Source organism: Diadema setosum, chromosome 2 (genome assembly GCF_964275005.1).
Source record: "Diadema setosum chromosome 2, eeDiaSeto1, whole genome shotgun sequence".
NCBI classification, from domain to species: Eukaryota; Metazoa; Echinodermata; class Echinoidea; order Diadematoida; family Diadematidae; genus Diadema; species Diadema setosum.
Window position 1 is genome coordinate 22,209,987 of NC_092686.1, and position 17,104 is coordinate 22,227,090.

The window sequence follows — 17,104 nt, forward strand, 5'->3', positions numbered from 1 at the left end:
TGCACCTTACTTTGGTTATATACTCTTGTGTTCATTTCAGTGACAAAACTATCAATAGCCTTTAAATGCCTAAATCTGTTTCTGGTTCCTAAATTGGCAACATATTGTCAAAAATTAAAATCAATATCTGTCTGAAATTGGCAAATTTTGTCATCTCTTATAGTGATTCTATGCAGCTACCTTATGAATTGAACAGTGCCAGCTAATCTTTCTGTAAAATATGAAATATATAAAATTCAGAGTTGCCAATTCAATAAGTACTAAATGCATATTTCTGCAGAAATATTACCCCAGTGCATAACAGTGTAAAACAGTCATGATGGGTATGACTTATAATCTTGAAGCCCCTTCCTTTCTAATGGATTGTGTCTTTCTGAATGCCACAGAATTGCTTTGTACACTTCACTGGCAAAGGCACACACAGATTCTGGGCCGTTTCTGACTCTTTGAACCCAACAAAAATCTCACTGGTAAATCCTCACTATTTTAGGGATCTTACTGCCAAAAAACAGTTAACGATGCAAAATATGATTATTTTTGCTGTGTCATCAATGATTCAGTCATCCCACTCCTCCCTGCAATAAATGTGTCTTGAAGCCTTTTCAGTTGAGATTTATGTAATGCATGTTTAACAAAGATAACGGGAGATCAGAGCGAGAATTTACTGAAGCTGCCTCACTAGTAGCATGAGCTTTAAAAATTTACTTCTCACACTCCTTACCTTTTGTTTCTTTTGTTTGGGGGGGTTTATTAATCTCATTTTCTCAACAGCTCTTTCACATCGGTGTTTCCAATGTTCTATTGAAATCCCAACCCATCCCGCTGCCTTCACCGGTGCATGATCATCAGATTATCGAGGCTTCACGGCCAGACAGTCTTCTCTAATCATTCAATTGACAGGATGGCTTGGCTGGTGTGTAGCTGGCCTCTAGTACTGATGTCTACACTCTCTGATCACCACTTCTTTGGGAAGCTAGAGCAATGCAACCGCAGCCTGCAAGTCAACTGGGATGCCGCTGCCTTCACACGCAATCACTATTAAAGGCCCCCTTCATTTAAAATTTGATAAAATCATATATCTTGAACATTAACTGTTGGTATGAACCTTTATCACTGATACTGGGTATGACATGCGAAAGTCAGGGCCAGAAATAACTTTTCTGGCTATTTTATACCTGCGAGCATGACCTTTTACTTGATATAACAAGCAAAGGTTATGGCCAGAAAATGACTTTTCTTGCTAATTTTTGGATACTTTTTGAGCATGACCTCAAACATTCAGCTGCTTTTCTTCTAATATTTTTTATTCTTTTTAGCGAGAAATATTACCACTGGACATTCCTAGTGTGAACTGATAACTGGAAAATGGCGATTCATCCAAATACAGCCAACCTTTGACCTTTGTTGATTCACAGCTATCATTCCGAGCAATCGACTGTCTTATCCCCATCCTTGCTATCAGTATACTACCACTGCACATTTACAGCTAAAGTTAGACCTAAGCAAATGACATTTGTAGTCCTGGCAACCTTGACTTTGACCTTTACCAGTCATTCACACGAACAATTTGCTGCATATATCCAACCGTTCTCCTAAATTACATACATCATCACTGGACATTCTGAGCTGAAGTCAGAAAATCAAGATTCCAACCAGTCCCCAAACCCTTGGGACTTTGCCCAAAAGATATTCCATGTTGTATACGAAGTTCTCTAACATTGTCACTGTGCCTATGCATTTCTACTTGGCTACTGGATACATTTTTTTCTACATGAAAAACTGATTAACATAAACTCTTTTCAAGTAATGAATAGGATCACCCATAACTGCTTATTTTCACAATATTTTGTTCCTTTTATGCATGAAAACATGAACTTCACCTAATGGCTTCAACTGTCTGTACTAATATCTATTAGATTTTTTTCCTTCACTTTTTTTTTTTTTTGGGGGGGGGGGGAGGGAATTCTTCCTTTAATTGGAAGACAGCTATTGTGGTGATGATTGCAGGAAATGATACAGTTATAAAAGTCCTTATGTTTTTCTCTTCCACTTCGACTGAATGTGATTCATAACCCAATGTGATATTTAAAGAACTCCGTAATACCTGCTGCTAAATAGACATGTGCTATGTATGTTTAAAAAACAAAACAAAACCTGAAAGCATTACTGGCCCACGAATTGGCTATGAAGTCCAATCACTTGCTTGTCACTTTCTTGTCTCCCTGAAATTTTGGAAATACATCTTTTTAGAGCCAAGTTTCCCTAAACTACACCTTTAGCGATGTTTTAGTGTCTCACCAGCAAACTATAAATCCAGGGTGAGCGTATGACTCATTCACGAGAGCCCAGATCTAGTCTCCAAAGAAAAGTCCTAGTTCATACTTTCCTGCCCGCGCACACCATAAACACGAGGAAATACAGCAAATGAAATCTGGTCACGCTATCCTGCCAGCCAAATCCCTTTTCGCAGCATTCATAACATTCCCTTGCAGCCTTGCAAGTCTCCTATCACATCTCTCCTCTGATGATAATCTCTGCAAACCATTCCTCAATTAAACAACATGTCAAACAAAAAAAAATATGTATTTTTTTTTTCATTTTTAACTTAATCACAACCAGTCACCGCAACCCAAACTAATATTTCTTTCATTTCTTCCTTTTTCTTTCAGGGGGTTGGGGGGAGAGGAGAGGAATAATGTCTTTTTCAATTTTGCATGTTTCTTTGAGGCGGGCTCATTAAACATGACATTGTGTACTTAGGCCGAGAGGGAAGACATGAGATTGTGGGTAATGTCAGGCTTCCTTCCCGACCGCTGCGGAGCGCTCAAGCCCCTAACAAGGTCAAGGAGAGGGCAGCTAGGGGGTCCAAACGGCTCTCAGATGTTGGCAAGTTGTTGCCGGCGGAATTACTCGCATAATTGGACGTAGCACATGGAACACTGGTGAGCAAACATGCTAACGAACGTGGCCACACCTGTCTGAGCCCCACATGTGGCCTGCTGGCAATCCCTTGCTGCCACTTTGTTGACTGCTTGCACACAGGAGATATACCTACCACCCCTCCCCACCCTGATCCCCCACCCAAAATGTTGTCCAAACATGTTGGTTTTCACTCCCAGCATTAAATAATCATTTTTTTTTTTTTTTTTTCGGCACGGAAATCACGAGCGAGTGCAACTCTGCTGGGCGTGACTGCCGGAGAGATAAGGGGACAACCATCAAGAACATCGAAAACCAGAACGGGGCTGTCTGGCACCTCTATTACACTTTGCATTCACTTTGGAGAGAAAACAAGAAAAGAACAAAAAGCTTCCATAACAAGAGGGAAACACTTGCAGTAATATGCTACATGCATCGAGCATAAAAGAAGTCACATTACAGTGTAGTTTACCTCTGCGAGACATGAACACAAGCTACAGCAAAATTTGCCACATCCTGTTCTTGACATTGATATCATTTTGGCACGAAAGACTATCTGGTGAGAACGACGCGATTTCGCACCCATTTTTTTTTTTCTTTCAAATAATGGTTGATATAAATGTGCGATCTTCTCATCTCTCCACGTCTGTGTATTTGGCGGATCACCATAAGTGATATGAAGATGGGGACATTGACCAGTGTGGGCTGACAGTGGTGCAAACACATTTTTGGCTGCCTGTCTACGATGTCACATTGCCATGATTCACGCTTCCTGCCTGAGGCGGGGGGCAAAACTATCCCCTATCCCAATGGAAGTTTCCATTCTGGTTTGCCTTGCTCCTACGATTCGAGCGTCGCCCCGCATTACCTCACCGCATTAGCTGGCAGAACAAGACAAGAAACTTCATATACGACCTTCTGCCCATCACACTTAGTGTATGTTGGCACATTTCTTTGAAAACATAAATGTACAGATTAAGACCGTGTCCCCGAGGAATTCATTTAGGGAAGATGAAAGGGTTGCACAGCACAAATCTTGGCAGCTTATGTTTCCTTTTCACTAACAGCTTGGGTTATCATTAATTCTCACTGTCACATCAGATCAAACAAATATCTCAATGAAGGATTGGAGACAGATGCATTAAGTTATAGGGAGAGGGTGTGAAATACAAATTTGGATGTTCCCTGAAGCAATTTCCTTCTAGAAATACACTTAGAGAGAGTTGTTCATGGTAATGAACTTGCTGTCTCCAGACTCCCGCTGATTTTAAGCTCGTATGAATTACATGTCCCCGCATATACAGACTCCATATGTAGATGGAATCAGGATCTGCATGCAATCTTCAAAATATTGTAGGCATCAATGATTACATTGTACACAACCACTTCACAGCAGCCCAATGCCAGAGTTACTCACACAAGCTATAAAGACATGGGTAAAAGTGAGTTTGACTTTTTGACATGCAAGAGGGTTACAGTTCTAATGTGAACAGGGAATAAGACTGAAGTGTTCAAGCCAGGCACAATGCTGTTTGTGTGCTTGCTTTTATTGCCAGTGACAACCACTAGATGGGGAGATCTCTTTTTTTAGGAGGCCTCGTGTTTGTCCCACATCCCACAGGAAAACAAAAAAGCACACGCAAAGGGCGACACCGTGACGAGATATTGAGTCCAATGGCAGTCTAATCTACTGACATGCACCGGCATATGCAGGACCGGGTCTACACCATAGTCAACATCTATAAATAGAGCTTGGAAAATATCGCAACAAGAGATGAGTTGTCCTGGGACAAAGAGAGGTCATGCTATGAACATGACTGATGCTTGCCATCGACTCCCAAAAGAACATATTCTGATACTTGTCAGAACAAAAGATGTCTAGCTAGTATGTTGCTGGATCTTCACAGGATATTTTACTTTCTCTTCATTGTTAACCATTTTTGTTTAATGTTTCAGATACTGCAGAATATGGCTAAAACTGCCATTATTTTTTTTTTCTTTTCTGGGTCAGAAAAATGATTGCATTTGGGGTAATTAGTGGTTTTATAAGTATCACAGGGAAATTCTCACTGCTATGAGACAATTCCATTCCACCCATTCATTTTTTGTGACAATGTGTGATATGATAAAAGACTAGAGATAAGTAACTGAAGCTATGTTCAGACCTTACACTAGTATCTGCTCCCTACTAACCTCAAGTTTAAAGTTTTCATGACAACAGCAAAAAAAAAAAAAAAAAAAATGTACACTTCTAGCCTTGGTGAAGGGATAAAACTGTCTTCATCTTCCATGCACTGTGTGAATACTGACATGCTGCACTGTAACTGGTGTCGCTGCACTGTCATTAGTGTAGCTGCACTTACAGCTGGGCCTCTGAGGCAAGAGTCTCTCACCCCACACTGGTGCAATATGCTAGCATTTGTTTCAAGATTGTTGTAATCATACCATTCACTTACAAATGTAGTCTGGATTTCCAGTAACTCAAAAGTTGACTATATGAACAATTATAAGGATGGCCTCTGTCAATCCAAATTCCCCATCTCAAATTGCCAAGAAACTGTGACTGTCATGCCTATTTAACATGCTTGAATTCATATACGTACACTTGAACTATATCGCAGGCAACTGTGAAACTGAAAATCGGAGGTTACATAGTTAAGTGCTAGAAAGTGAAACAAAGAAATCAATCAATGTACAGTAAAATAAAGGGTAGAAAATCTATTTCATTTTCTGCTTTTTGTTTTTGTAGTCAGAACATTGATGGCTCTTGTTTCTTCTACCACTTGGTACACATACACACTGCTTCATTACTGTCAGTCTGCTTACGGTGCCAGTATATTCCAAAGACAGAATTGCTTCATAAAGGGTTTGAGATGGGGCTCAAAACATGGTATTGAGGAATGGATAAGTGTGGAATCATACTGAATTATTGCCACAGTGCTTTGGTAGAGAGGAGTTTAGGAATTCGTCCAGGCTCTCTTACGACTTATACACAGTTTGTTTTGTTTGTTTACTTTCAGTCTATATATGGGACTTTATTACACTATTTGCCTTCTAATCCTGTGCTATGAGTTACTTCATGGTCACTTACCGTATCTTGTGGAGGCTACAATATCACACAATGACAACTCATGCATGACATGCATATTAATCTAATGCACTAAATCAGTTGAAGGAGATGAAACAAGCTGCAGATGAAGAAGTGTTTGATCTTATGTCACCCTTTGGGAGAAAAAAAAATAAACAAAATCAGGATGCAGTTTTGATGGGCTTTATATATAGCTCATCATACATAGACCCAATAGATGTGGCTTCACTGATATCACTACCCATGCTACAGGGCACTACGCATGCAGGGAAGAGTTACGGTCTCACATCCCAGCTTGAGCGGGTCGAGAATCATTTATCAGGCCAGCTAGGCAGGCCGGTGTACAGTACATGTATTGCTAACTAGCTAGAGGCTAGGCGCTTTGCACACGTTTTGCTTGTACCTCTTGGGCAGCATGTTGGGTGATGTCACAGAACCTAGTCTACAACGAGACCATTTCAGATATTATTCGACAGAGACTAATCTAACAATGACATTAGTGTTCTCGTATGACCAAGTACCTTGGCGGCATCAGTAGGTTGGGGCCTGCCCTCTTGGCTGAGCTGCTGCGTTATGGGGACGGACGGGGTCGGGGTGGAGGAAGGACCTGGCACAAGGGGCTGCTGCTGGACTGGACCTGTTCCCACTGCTGCCGATGCCGGTGTTGCAACGGGTGCTGCCTGGGATTGTATCAAGGGCTGGCTGGGAGCTGCTGACTGTTGTACTGGTGGCTGTTGGGGTGGGGGCATCTGAGAGTGGAGAGAGATATGTTTTGGGGGAAAAGAAAAGAAAGAAAGAACTTTTTTTTTTCTTTAAAGATAAAATGAAACACATCTGATATCATTTTGAAGTCTTCTCTACTCTTTTAATGATCTACTGGTCCAGAATTGGTCATCATTGCATGTTCATCAAAGTGTCCATTAAGTAGTAGAGCTATAATGTTCTCAAGCTCATGAGACTGGAAAACACAAGACAGTAGTATTAGATTCCGAATCTTGTAAGAAAAGCAGTTTTTGAACTTTCAACATAGAAATTTCAGCAACCACCAAACTTCTGAGGTAAAATATCTTGTGTACAACTGGTCATCCACCACAGATATTATCCACTGCATTTGTCATGCCACGACTAAAGTCAAACCCACCTGGTGAGTCTGTTGTTGAGAAAGGGCCTGGTTTGCTTGCTGGGCTGCAACAGACTGTTGCGACGTTGGCTGCTGGGTTGCAGCTTGGCTAATCTGCTGCTGTGAGGTTGAAGACTGCAGGGAACACATAACAATGGGAAGGCGTCTCTGTCAGTACATTTACTGTGCCATTTACAGTACTTCATACACAACATATTTAGCTAGTCTAGTGTTCTGCAAATAGAGACTTCCTGACGATTTTGCGAGCAGTTAAATTCGCGATCGTGGAGTACAGCAATGGACAGAAAAATTGGTATCATTCGCTCCTTTCCAACATTTTCGAAAAAAAACAAGCCACTCGAGAAGATAAATACATGGCAACTTGTGACAAGAAACAAACACAACTTAATGCCTGCTGAGATATGGGGTTGTGATTACACATAGATCATATTTCATATATGAAATTGCAGACAACAGTTTCAGAATTACAACTTTTCAGTTGACCTTAATAGTAAGTTAAAAGAAAAAGGTAATCATAACAATGATAATACTTCATAAAAATCAAATGGATATCACTTGGACTAACACACAGCATGGGAAAAAAATGTTTGTGAGCAAAAATTCTCTCTCACCTGTAGGCTCCCTGCAACACTCTGTTGTGGGATGGCGGAGGGTTGTGACACCGGCATCTGTTGTTGCTGTGGAGGCTGTTGCTGTGGTGGTTGCTGCTGCTGAGGGACCGGCGGTTGCGGCTGTTGCGGGCCACCTGAGATGGTCCTGTGGAGCGCCTGCTTGGCCTGCTGGTCCGGCACCGTCCGCAGGGGAGTTCCCGGGCATTGTTGCTGCTGCTGCTGCTGCTGCGGCTGTTGTTGCTGGAGTTGCGGCGGAGCTGGTTGCTGGAAGGTCTGTCCTTGGGAAAACTGGGCGTAGGTACTCGCCTGTGGCATGTACTACGGGAGAAATAGAGATCATTTGTAATGTCAGTACCTCTTATGGCAAATCAACTTGGTAAAAAAAAAAAAAGTTGTAATAGCGTAAGGTCGGCAATGCACACTGCTTCAGGGTCCAAATATATGAGCCCACATAGCAGTCCTAAGATATGAAAATGCTTCTTTGGCACATTTCTCATTTTTCCACTTTGTTTCACCCTTTATCTGAGAAACAAATAACTTACACTTCTGCGCTACTGAGTGAATTTCATATTCACTACCTATAATAAACTTTTTGGCAGTTCCACTGACATGCTAGCACTGTTTGTAGAATTCACATTGCATACATACATGTATCATCACAAAGAAATATGACCATGCATTATTTATTTCTTTTTTTTCTTTTTTGCTGCACTAACTGCAAAGTACACAAGCAAGCCCACAAATTGTACTCTTTTTTTTTCGAAATGGGGCAAGTCACGGACACAAAACACCTACTGAAGAACATTTTGTGTACACATGTCTTAAAATATCAAGGACATTTTGCACTTGAGATATTAAACATGACACACATCAATGTTAATGTGCCCCTTGAAGGTGCAAGAGTGGTCACGTCACAACTGTGTGATGGCCCCTAGTCTATACATAGGGACATTTCAGGAGAGGCAGATGTCTTTAGGGGAATTCACTTAAAAAAAAAAAAAAAAAAAAAAAAAAAAAAAATGTTTGGAATGAACTCAGTGAAACAAAGCAACAGATCTGGCACACATTCCGTTGAAATTTGATACATATTACATATTGATGTTTTCTGAATGTCTCTAAAGTCATCTAATGAACATGGTATCATCTCCATCCCCTGAATGGCTGCACTCATCAAGTGACTGTGTTGTCACTTGTATTGCACATCTGCATCTATCCATACAGCAAATGATCAAAATATGATTATCTTGCATGACCATGCACTCATCAGCACAGAAAATATGTGCAATTTGCAATTTTTTCATGCACAAAACTGAACGGACAATAGTCACATACATGACACCACAGTCAATTGACCGACAAACTAGCTGGAAAACAACAACTGAATATTTTGAATTGTAAGTCACTGACATTAACATGACCATTTCTGTAACTGAGTCAGTATTTGTCCAATTTTGATCAAATTTGAGATGATCTGTTGCCTTAAAATCACTGTATTTACAGGTCTTTCTTTTTCCTTTTAAATGGTAAATTCTCTAGCAAATAATGATACAATATGTCAGAATCTCAACTGAAGCATATCACAGCATATGTATGAAAACTGCATAATGATCTTAAAGCACAATTTCACTTACTTAAACATGAACTGAGATCGGGTGAAATGACTCTATGTATTATGTATAGGGTTAATTTGTACACCATGTTGCATACAGTGTAGGTAAGTGCGAAATGTATCATGCCCCTGGATAACCGAGTGTTAAATATATCACAGATTGCCCGGTATCTATTTTCTGTTCATCTATCCAAGCACTATCATACTGAGTATATGGGTAATAGCAAAATCAGTACAGAATACTGTATATCTTAATCCTCAACGCACTGTAGCCCTGTGAAATCAGCCAATCAGAATGTTATGAGTACACTCTGTGCTATAAATGGTTACGAGTCAGGTCATGACACAAAACCTGAGACAGTTTACCAGCAGTATGGGTGTTTACATGTACATGTAAGTGCATTACAAATAAGGCTAATTATCATAGAGCAGGCCTCAGTGCACATATTTGAAATGCACAGATATATGATTAACATTAATGTGACATGTACAGTGAATAGTTTCAACATGAAATGTTAGTTTATACATGGAATGAAGTTGTAAAACAGATTGATTACATTATTCCCTTGAAGTTGCTGTATTTAATAATATCCATTAATGCTTCCAAGCACTCTTTAAAATTTTGGAAAAGCGTGTTTTAATAACAGCATTAAATGTACATAACTGTAGAAAAGATGTTACAAATATGACTTTTCAAACAAAATAAACAAATTGCATAGGATGCCTCTAGAGGTGATTCCCAGTGGCAGGGTCCTCCTGCTGCTTGATACAGCCCTGGATAACTCAAAGACTTCAAAATCAAGAAGGAGGTGAGCGTTCTGTTTCCTTTCAAGCTCTGGCTGTGCCAGTTTCATGACTTGAGGAACAAGAAACCTTGGCTGCACCTCATTCATTCTCATCTTACTGGTCTCCCCCCCCCCCCCCCATCCCCATTCTACCCCCAACTTTCCATTGTTATTGTTTTTGTTTTGAATCTTTTAAACGAACTAGGGTTACCTGGCCTGTGACTCTCACTTCTGTCTGCACAGAATAAAGGGGAAGAGAGGGTGGGGGTGGGGGGTTAAACAAGCATCTAATCACCCACCTATCTGGTGCAGCGATGATGAACTTAACCCCCCCTAAAAATCACTTTCCTGATTCAAAGCTTGGCATCTGTCATCTCCCCCTCCAGTGACAAACCAAGCACGTGGCTGTGGGTTGGCCCAACACCTCCAGGGGCTTTGTCATGTTTCACCAGTCATCACAGACCCCCCAAAAATAAAAGAACTACATGATGACATTAGTCAGAAGATACGTAAGGAGTAGAATGATGTTGCACTGTTAATGTCTTTGCATAAATGTTGTTGTTGTTTTTCCCCCCTATTGCTGTTTTTAACATGATATGCAATCTAAAACACTTTGAGAACTCAGAGTGGTAAGGAGTATTACAAATACAAATTGTTACTATAATTATTATCATCATCATCATCACCATTATCATTATCATTATAATTACTATTATCATTATTATCATTATGTAAATACAATCGATGACTTTGTCAAAGGTCTGTTTTTTGATGAGGGCACGATATCAAGTAAAGTAAGTATCAACTTTGAAGACAGAAATTATTCAGTTGGAATACTGAATGTTCATTACTCATCATTTTCATATACAGCTGTGTAAAAATCAATTTGCTTATGCTATATAACATTCCACTACATACTACACTACTTTTGAATCAGCCCTTTCCAAAAATCAAAACAGTATTACATTTAATACTATATATATCAGTTGTAAAGAAAAATGCTAAAACCTTAATAATTGTGTCTATGCCAGAAAGTTTATTCTAGACTTGTTTGCTGTCACATAATAGCTAACATCAGTTTGAAGAACTGATTCTTAGGGGGAGAAATAAAAATCACTTTTCCAATGTCTATGCCAGAAAGTTTATACTAGACTTGTTTGCTGTCACATAATAGTTAACATCAGTTTGAAGAACTGATTCTTAGGGGGAGAAATAAAAATCACTTTTCCAATGTCTATGCCAGAAAGTTTATACTAGACTTGTTTGCTGTCACATAATAGTTAACATCAGTTTGAAGAACTGATTCTTAGGGGGAGAAATAAAAATCACTTTTCCAATGTCTATGCCAGAAAGTTTATACTAGACTTGTTTGCTGTCACATAATAGTTAACATCAGTTTGAAGAACTGATTCTTAGGGGGAGAAATAAAAATCACTTTTCCAATGTCTATGCCAGAAAGTTTATACTAGACTTGTTTGCTGTCACATAATAGTTAACATCAGTTTGAAGAACTGATTCTTAGGGGGAGAAATAAAAATCACTTTTCCAATGTCTATGCCAGAAAGTTTATACTAGACTTGTTTGCTGTCACATAATAGTTAACATCAGTTTGAAGAACTGATTCTTAGGGGGAGAAATAAAAATCACTTTTCCAATGTCTATGCCAGAAAGTTTATACTAGACTTGTTTGCTGTCACATAATAGTTAACATCAGTTTGAAGAACTGATTCTTAGGGGGAGAAATAAAAATCACTTTTCCAATGTCTATGCCAGAAAGTTTATACTAGACTTGTTTGCTGTCACATAATAGTTAACATCAGTTTGAAGAACTGATTCTCAGGGGGAGAAATAAAAATCACTTTTCCTCCTGAATGAAATTTGCTTCTTCCTGTCTAAGCAGCCATAGAAAACCAACATGACTACTGTCTCAGTGGAAAAACAAGAAATATGCCAGTTTTCTATTTTAGGAAACATTTGTAAGGGGGTATCTTGCTCTTTCTTGTTGCCCCCTCCCCCATAACCCCTTATCTCTTTAGCCTTTCCTTCACTGCCCACACAAAATCTGCAAAGGTGTGCCAGAGCAGCAGCATTCTAAATGCCAAACCACAGGACAGCATGCAAACTGCATGTTAACTCATGTGCATGCATTATTGAGCAAATAATCATGTCGAGAGGGGGGCTGGGGGGTGGCAGGGGGGGCCATATCGTCCACAGACTCGAGACTGAAATGCTTCGGCTCAGACTCAGTCAACACTTGTCCATGTTGAGCGCAAGGAGGCGCTATGTGTCGTTCAGTCCTGTGTGAGTGGGAGGAAAACCTTCATCATTCTGCACAAACAGGGGTCCCTGGATACATGTCATGTCACCCTACATGTACAGCATACAGCCAATTGTGTCCTATTTCTCAACTGTTCTGTGCCCCTCCCCAATTACGACCCCCCCCCCCCCACGTCAGTCCTTGCAACACCTTCTACAACCCACTGAGAAACCATGATTGAGGTTCAAGAATATTTTGCTAATACAGACAGAAAGATTGTTCTATCACACTGCCATAACCACTAATAGCCAAATGTTCTGTTTGTTGTGTTCTGCTTAAATGACTCTTTACATTGTATGTTTAATCCTCTTAGAAAACATTCCCCACCTCTTTCTCACTCTTTGCATTTTATTCACGGCATAAGTAATTACATCTATTATATCCTAAGAAGACGAAAGCTGTATTTGACTTAAAATGGCGGAATACAAATCACTGAGCAAGATGGTAGAGTTTTAACACAAAAGTTTAAGAGTTAAAGAATGAATGAAAGTGTTTGATAGATTTTCAAGCAAGCAGAACTTCACTCAGATGCTAGTTACTGAAACGGAATTGCTCTTATTATACCTAAACATCATCAGAACAGAGTCAAAGCAAGATATCAGGCACCTGGCATAGGGCATGCACAATGAAGGGTTACATGCGATGCAAAGAGTAGGCTCGCATTCACTACTCAGAAAATGCCACAGTTGCCAATAAGACATTCCTGTTAAGAAGACTAACACATCCCTTCACACATGCGAAGGAAGAAACTTTATTTGTAGTTAGTCTCCGATTTAAAAAAAAAAAAAAAATCATCTTCTATACATTTAAATTCTTTCTGAAGGCTGAAATCACACAATTTTGTTGAGGAGTAATCATGGGGGGGGGGGGGGGAACCATCTAGATTACTCAATTCTGGAGCAACAGTTGCTCAAAGTGTATGAAATTGGCAATTCAATTCAATTTAAAAATCACTTTGCGTCTCAACCAGCCATCAGATCAAGTGATAGAATATCCAGATGAGCCCCCTTCTTTGTCATCAAAATCATTTGGTAAAAAAAAGAAAAGGAAATATATCTTCCCACTAATACAAGTTTGTAATTCTGTATGTTCGGTTTTTCTTTTCTTTTTAATCTGTTCTATAGTTTTGTAGGAACAATAGGCATATGGCATGATAAAATGTTACTATAATGTTGCATGAACAGGAGTTAGTAAAGTGATCTTATAATTCGTTCATGCACAGACATAACCCGTTGTCAACAATACACTTTTGGCATGCATTTCATCCAAATGTAGACATGAAAGGTATCTTAAGTCCAGTAAAAATGATGTGCTGTAACAATTGTACTGACTGACAAATATGTCCTGAAATTGGCATGACATGGAAGTATAGTAAATGATTCTAACATGAACATGTTAAGCTATTAATTTCAAAGCTACAATGTTTACAATTGTATATATGTAGAAAAAGTTACTGAAATAAATAAAGGGGTAGAATTTGCATTAAATCATATTCATGAAACAGAAAAATCGTGAACTTTGCATCTTAAGACAAAGTTCTAATTTGGGGTGGGGCTTTTTTTCCTGTTTGAAAAAAAAAAAAATATCATTGGAATGGATTACGAAAAATAATAATTGTTCAACTTCTGGCTAAGATTAATTGAAACCAAAGGAAGAGTATGAGGTGTGCAACATCTAGAGCTTGCTTCACCAGATTAGGGTTTAATGATTGATTAGTCTGGCTACTACAGAGGGGATATAGGCATGTTGTGAAGAATGTCTCTTGGCTCTTGTTTAATACAAAGACTTTAAAGAGAGCAAAACCTGTGGTCGATGATAAATCACAGGAGGTGACATCGGAATAAACCACGACATGGGAACATGGTGACCATTCATGGAGTTGGTTGGACTCTGAAAATACATACAAACATTGACAGGTCTTAAGCAACATCAACTTTGGTACAGAAATTCCTGTAAATAATGTATATATGCCTATGAGATAAAACAAATAAAGACAAGCAACTACAAACAGTCTTACAAAACACTAAGATTACCATGCAGGCTGTCACATTTGACAGATTTCTATGTTAGTATCCAATAAATTGTGACAATCATACAGGCATCTAAACCAACACTACATCAACGAAAAAATCAGTCTAGTGTATCTGTACATGTCATGCACACTCTGCACAGGGCACAAAACACAACAACTTATGAACATCAAAGAGGTATCATGATTATAAATGGATCCCTCCCCCATGTTGAAAAAAAGAAAAAGAAAGATTGGACACAGAATGGGAGAATGACTTCTTATCAAAATATTTTTCTATATGATGAGACTTAAAACATGCCGTGTAACCTTTGGGATGTTAAAAAAAAATAGGAACAAAATATCAGTTTTAAAGAAAGTGTACTGACTGTCTTGTTTGGGCACAGAACTGATTTAGATTTTTTCTTGTCTTTCTAAAGTGCATGTCATAACACGGATTGTCACTTGCTCAGAGCCAGTGGGCAACAAGACAATATCGAAAGCTTTATGACCCTCCGGGGAAACTAATTCATATTCCTTCGCTACCTTTGCCTAGGTTCTAAGTGGGCTTGAGTGTCTCTCCACCTCATCCAAGTGTCTGTTGCCGCACATTGCATTACCATAAACCACCAAGCGAGCATTCTGTCTACGGATTGAGTGGCATCCAAGAGTCAAGATTGTGACGGCATATTTTTTCAGAGTAGAAATATGGATCAGAAAAACGATACTTACGTAGAGCTACAACTTGTAGCTGTTTCTTTGCCTGACTACGGCTAGTGCCCTACCCATACTGATTGGCAAAGGTGCAGTGAGCTAAAATGTTGCAAATGGTGCGTAGAGTCACAATCCTCTGGATGTCTTTTATGATAACAGCAGCAACGCCAGGTTGCCCACTACTACACCTATGACCTCTGTCAGTATTCAAGTGAACAACTCCAGCGTAAAACAGAAATCACTCCATAATTGTGATTGCTCACAAATTTGTCGCTGCTCTTTGGCAGTCTGCAGATCTACACAGTAGGCCTATACCATTTATATGGTATAGTTTTAGCATGTAAAGTATTCAAGTAATTAACACTACAATATGACCTACATGTATGCTTGTTGTTTTTCAAAAAGGAGTTTTCCCCCCAGTCTATGAGCAGTACCATTTGGTCAGAAACTGAAAGCATTCTAATCTTAATACTGTAAAAGTGGATATTTTCGCGCGACTAATTTTTTGCACTTGCCGGATAAGAAGAGTTTCACATGTTTTTAATCAAGACATCCAACACAGGAACATATGGCAAGCAAAATATTTGTGTGCTTTTATTTTTGCGCTAGTTTCTGGTTGTGTGAAATGCGCGAAAATTTCAGCACCGCGAAAATTTCCACTACTGACAAAGTGTCACATACAGAACTTTTGTAGTGCTACTTAAAATAAACAAAAAACAATAAAGACAAAAGAAAAAAAAATGATTTTGCACAGCACTATCATTGCCAACCTCCTGGCTCTGTGGCGAACTACCATTAGCAATAACAGAGCTAATTAGTCACAGCAAAGTTGGCATTGGCCAGGTATGCAAAACTGTCATTTTGGTACCCCCTTTTGCCAATCCAGCAAAATGGTTGACCCACTTTTGGGGGCACCTACTGCATGATGTGCATGTCTCCTACAAACAGGGCATAAAGACTTATGCCCACAAATATCTAAAGAAATAAATACTGTACGGGTTGCCAGAGCATTCATTTTCATCATCGAAACTAGTCTTTAAAAACATAGAAATCTAGTTGATTGGGCTCTTTATTCCCTCTGGTAAACATAACATGGAAGGTAAAATTCATTCCACTGCACATTCAGGTGAGGACATGTCAATACAACAGCTGTTCAAGAATGGGCAAATGTGTCTCATTAAAAAAAAAAGGAATAGAATTCAAAGATATGACTGAATATATTTTTCCTCCTATAATTCTGTGTTTGTGTCTTTGCCATATCATCACTGCATGTGCAAAATAACAAAAAAACAAACAAACAAAGAAACAAAGAAAGCAATGTCTGCGGAAAAAGGCAACATTGAACCATAATCACTCTGTTTTCCAAAGACCTAATTGGTGCCACCTCTAGCTATGTGCCCTCGCTGATGAGGGACAGAACCCACTGAAAAGTAAGAGCACCCAAACTTTTGTGTGCGTCATTCCAATTAGCCAACATGGATGCTTGCCAGCTGAGGTGCAGCGCAGAATTATTTCCTTTCCATCTCAAGTGAGAAGCCTTTCAAGTTTTGTCTCGCACACGTACATATATTTCTACAAATTACTGCTGATGTGCACCGATACTCTTCTTTTCTCTAACGATGCACAGTGGCAAGAAGTAGGAGATTACACTCTGGCTGTGCAAGGTATTCAAATGTGGATATGATCTCTTCCAAACATACGGGACAGAGTCTAGACAGTGATGCAAAGACATTTTTCTCCACTTATTTCAAGTCGCCTATGGTTTCCAGTACTGAGAGTGTGATCTAGAAGCCAACTGCTCAAATTTGACTTTAAAGCACTACTTTAGTTTCCAAGCATCAAAGCACAAAACCCAAACCACATAGCATTCCTGATAATGTCTATGGACAGAATATTGTATTTGAAAAGGCAG

The 17,104-nt window shown here is 39.3% G+C and overlaps 1 protein-coding gene across 1 annotated transcript in view; it reads right to left on the bottom strand.

Annotated features, from left to right (window-relative positions):
• Positions 1 to 17,104, bottom strand: part of LOC140243261 (uncharacterized) — a 107,340-nt gene that overhangs the window by 17,901 nt on the left and 72,335 nt on the right. The window contains exons 11-14 of the mRNA XM_072322933.1: positions 14,274 to 14,360; positions 7,760 to 8,077; positions 7,149 to 7,262; positions 6,529 to 6,756 (exon numbers count right to left, since the gene is read on the bottom strand). Coding sequence (XP_072179034.1) covers positions 6,529 to 6,756; positions 7,149 to 7,262; positions 7,760 to 8,077; positions 14,274 to 14,360 — 747 coding nt within the window. The remainder of the gene's footprint in view (positions 1 to 6,528; positions 6,757 to 7,148; positions 7,263 to 7,759; positions 8,078 to 14,273; positions 14,361 to 17,104) is intronic.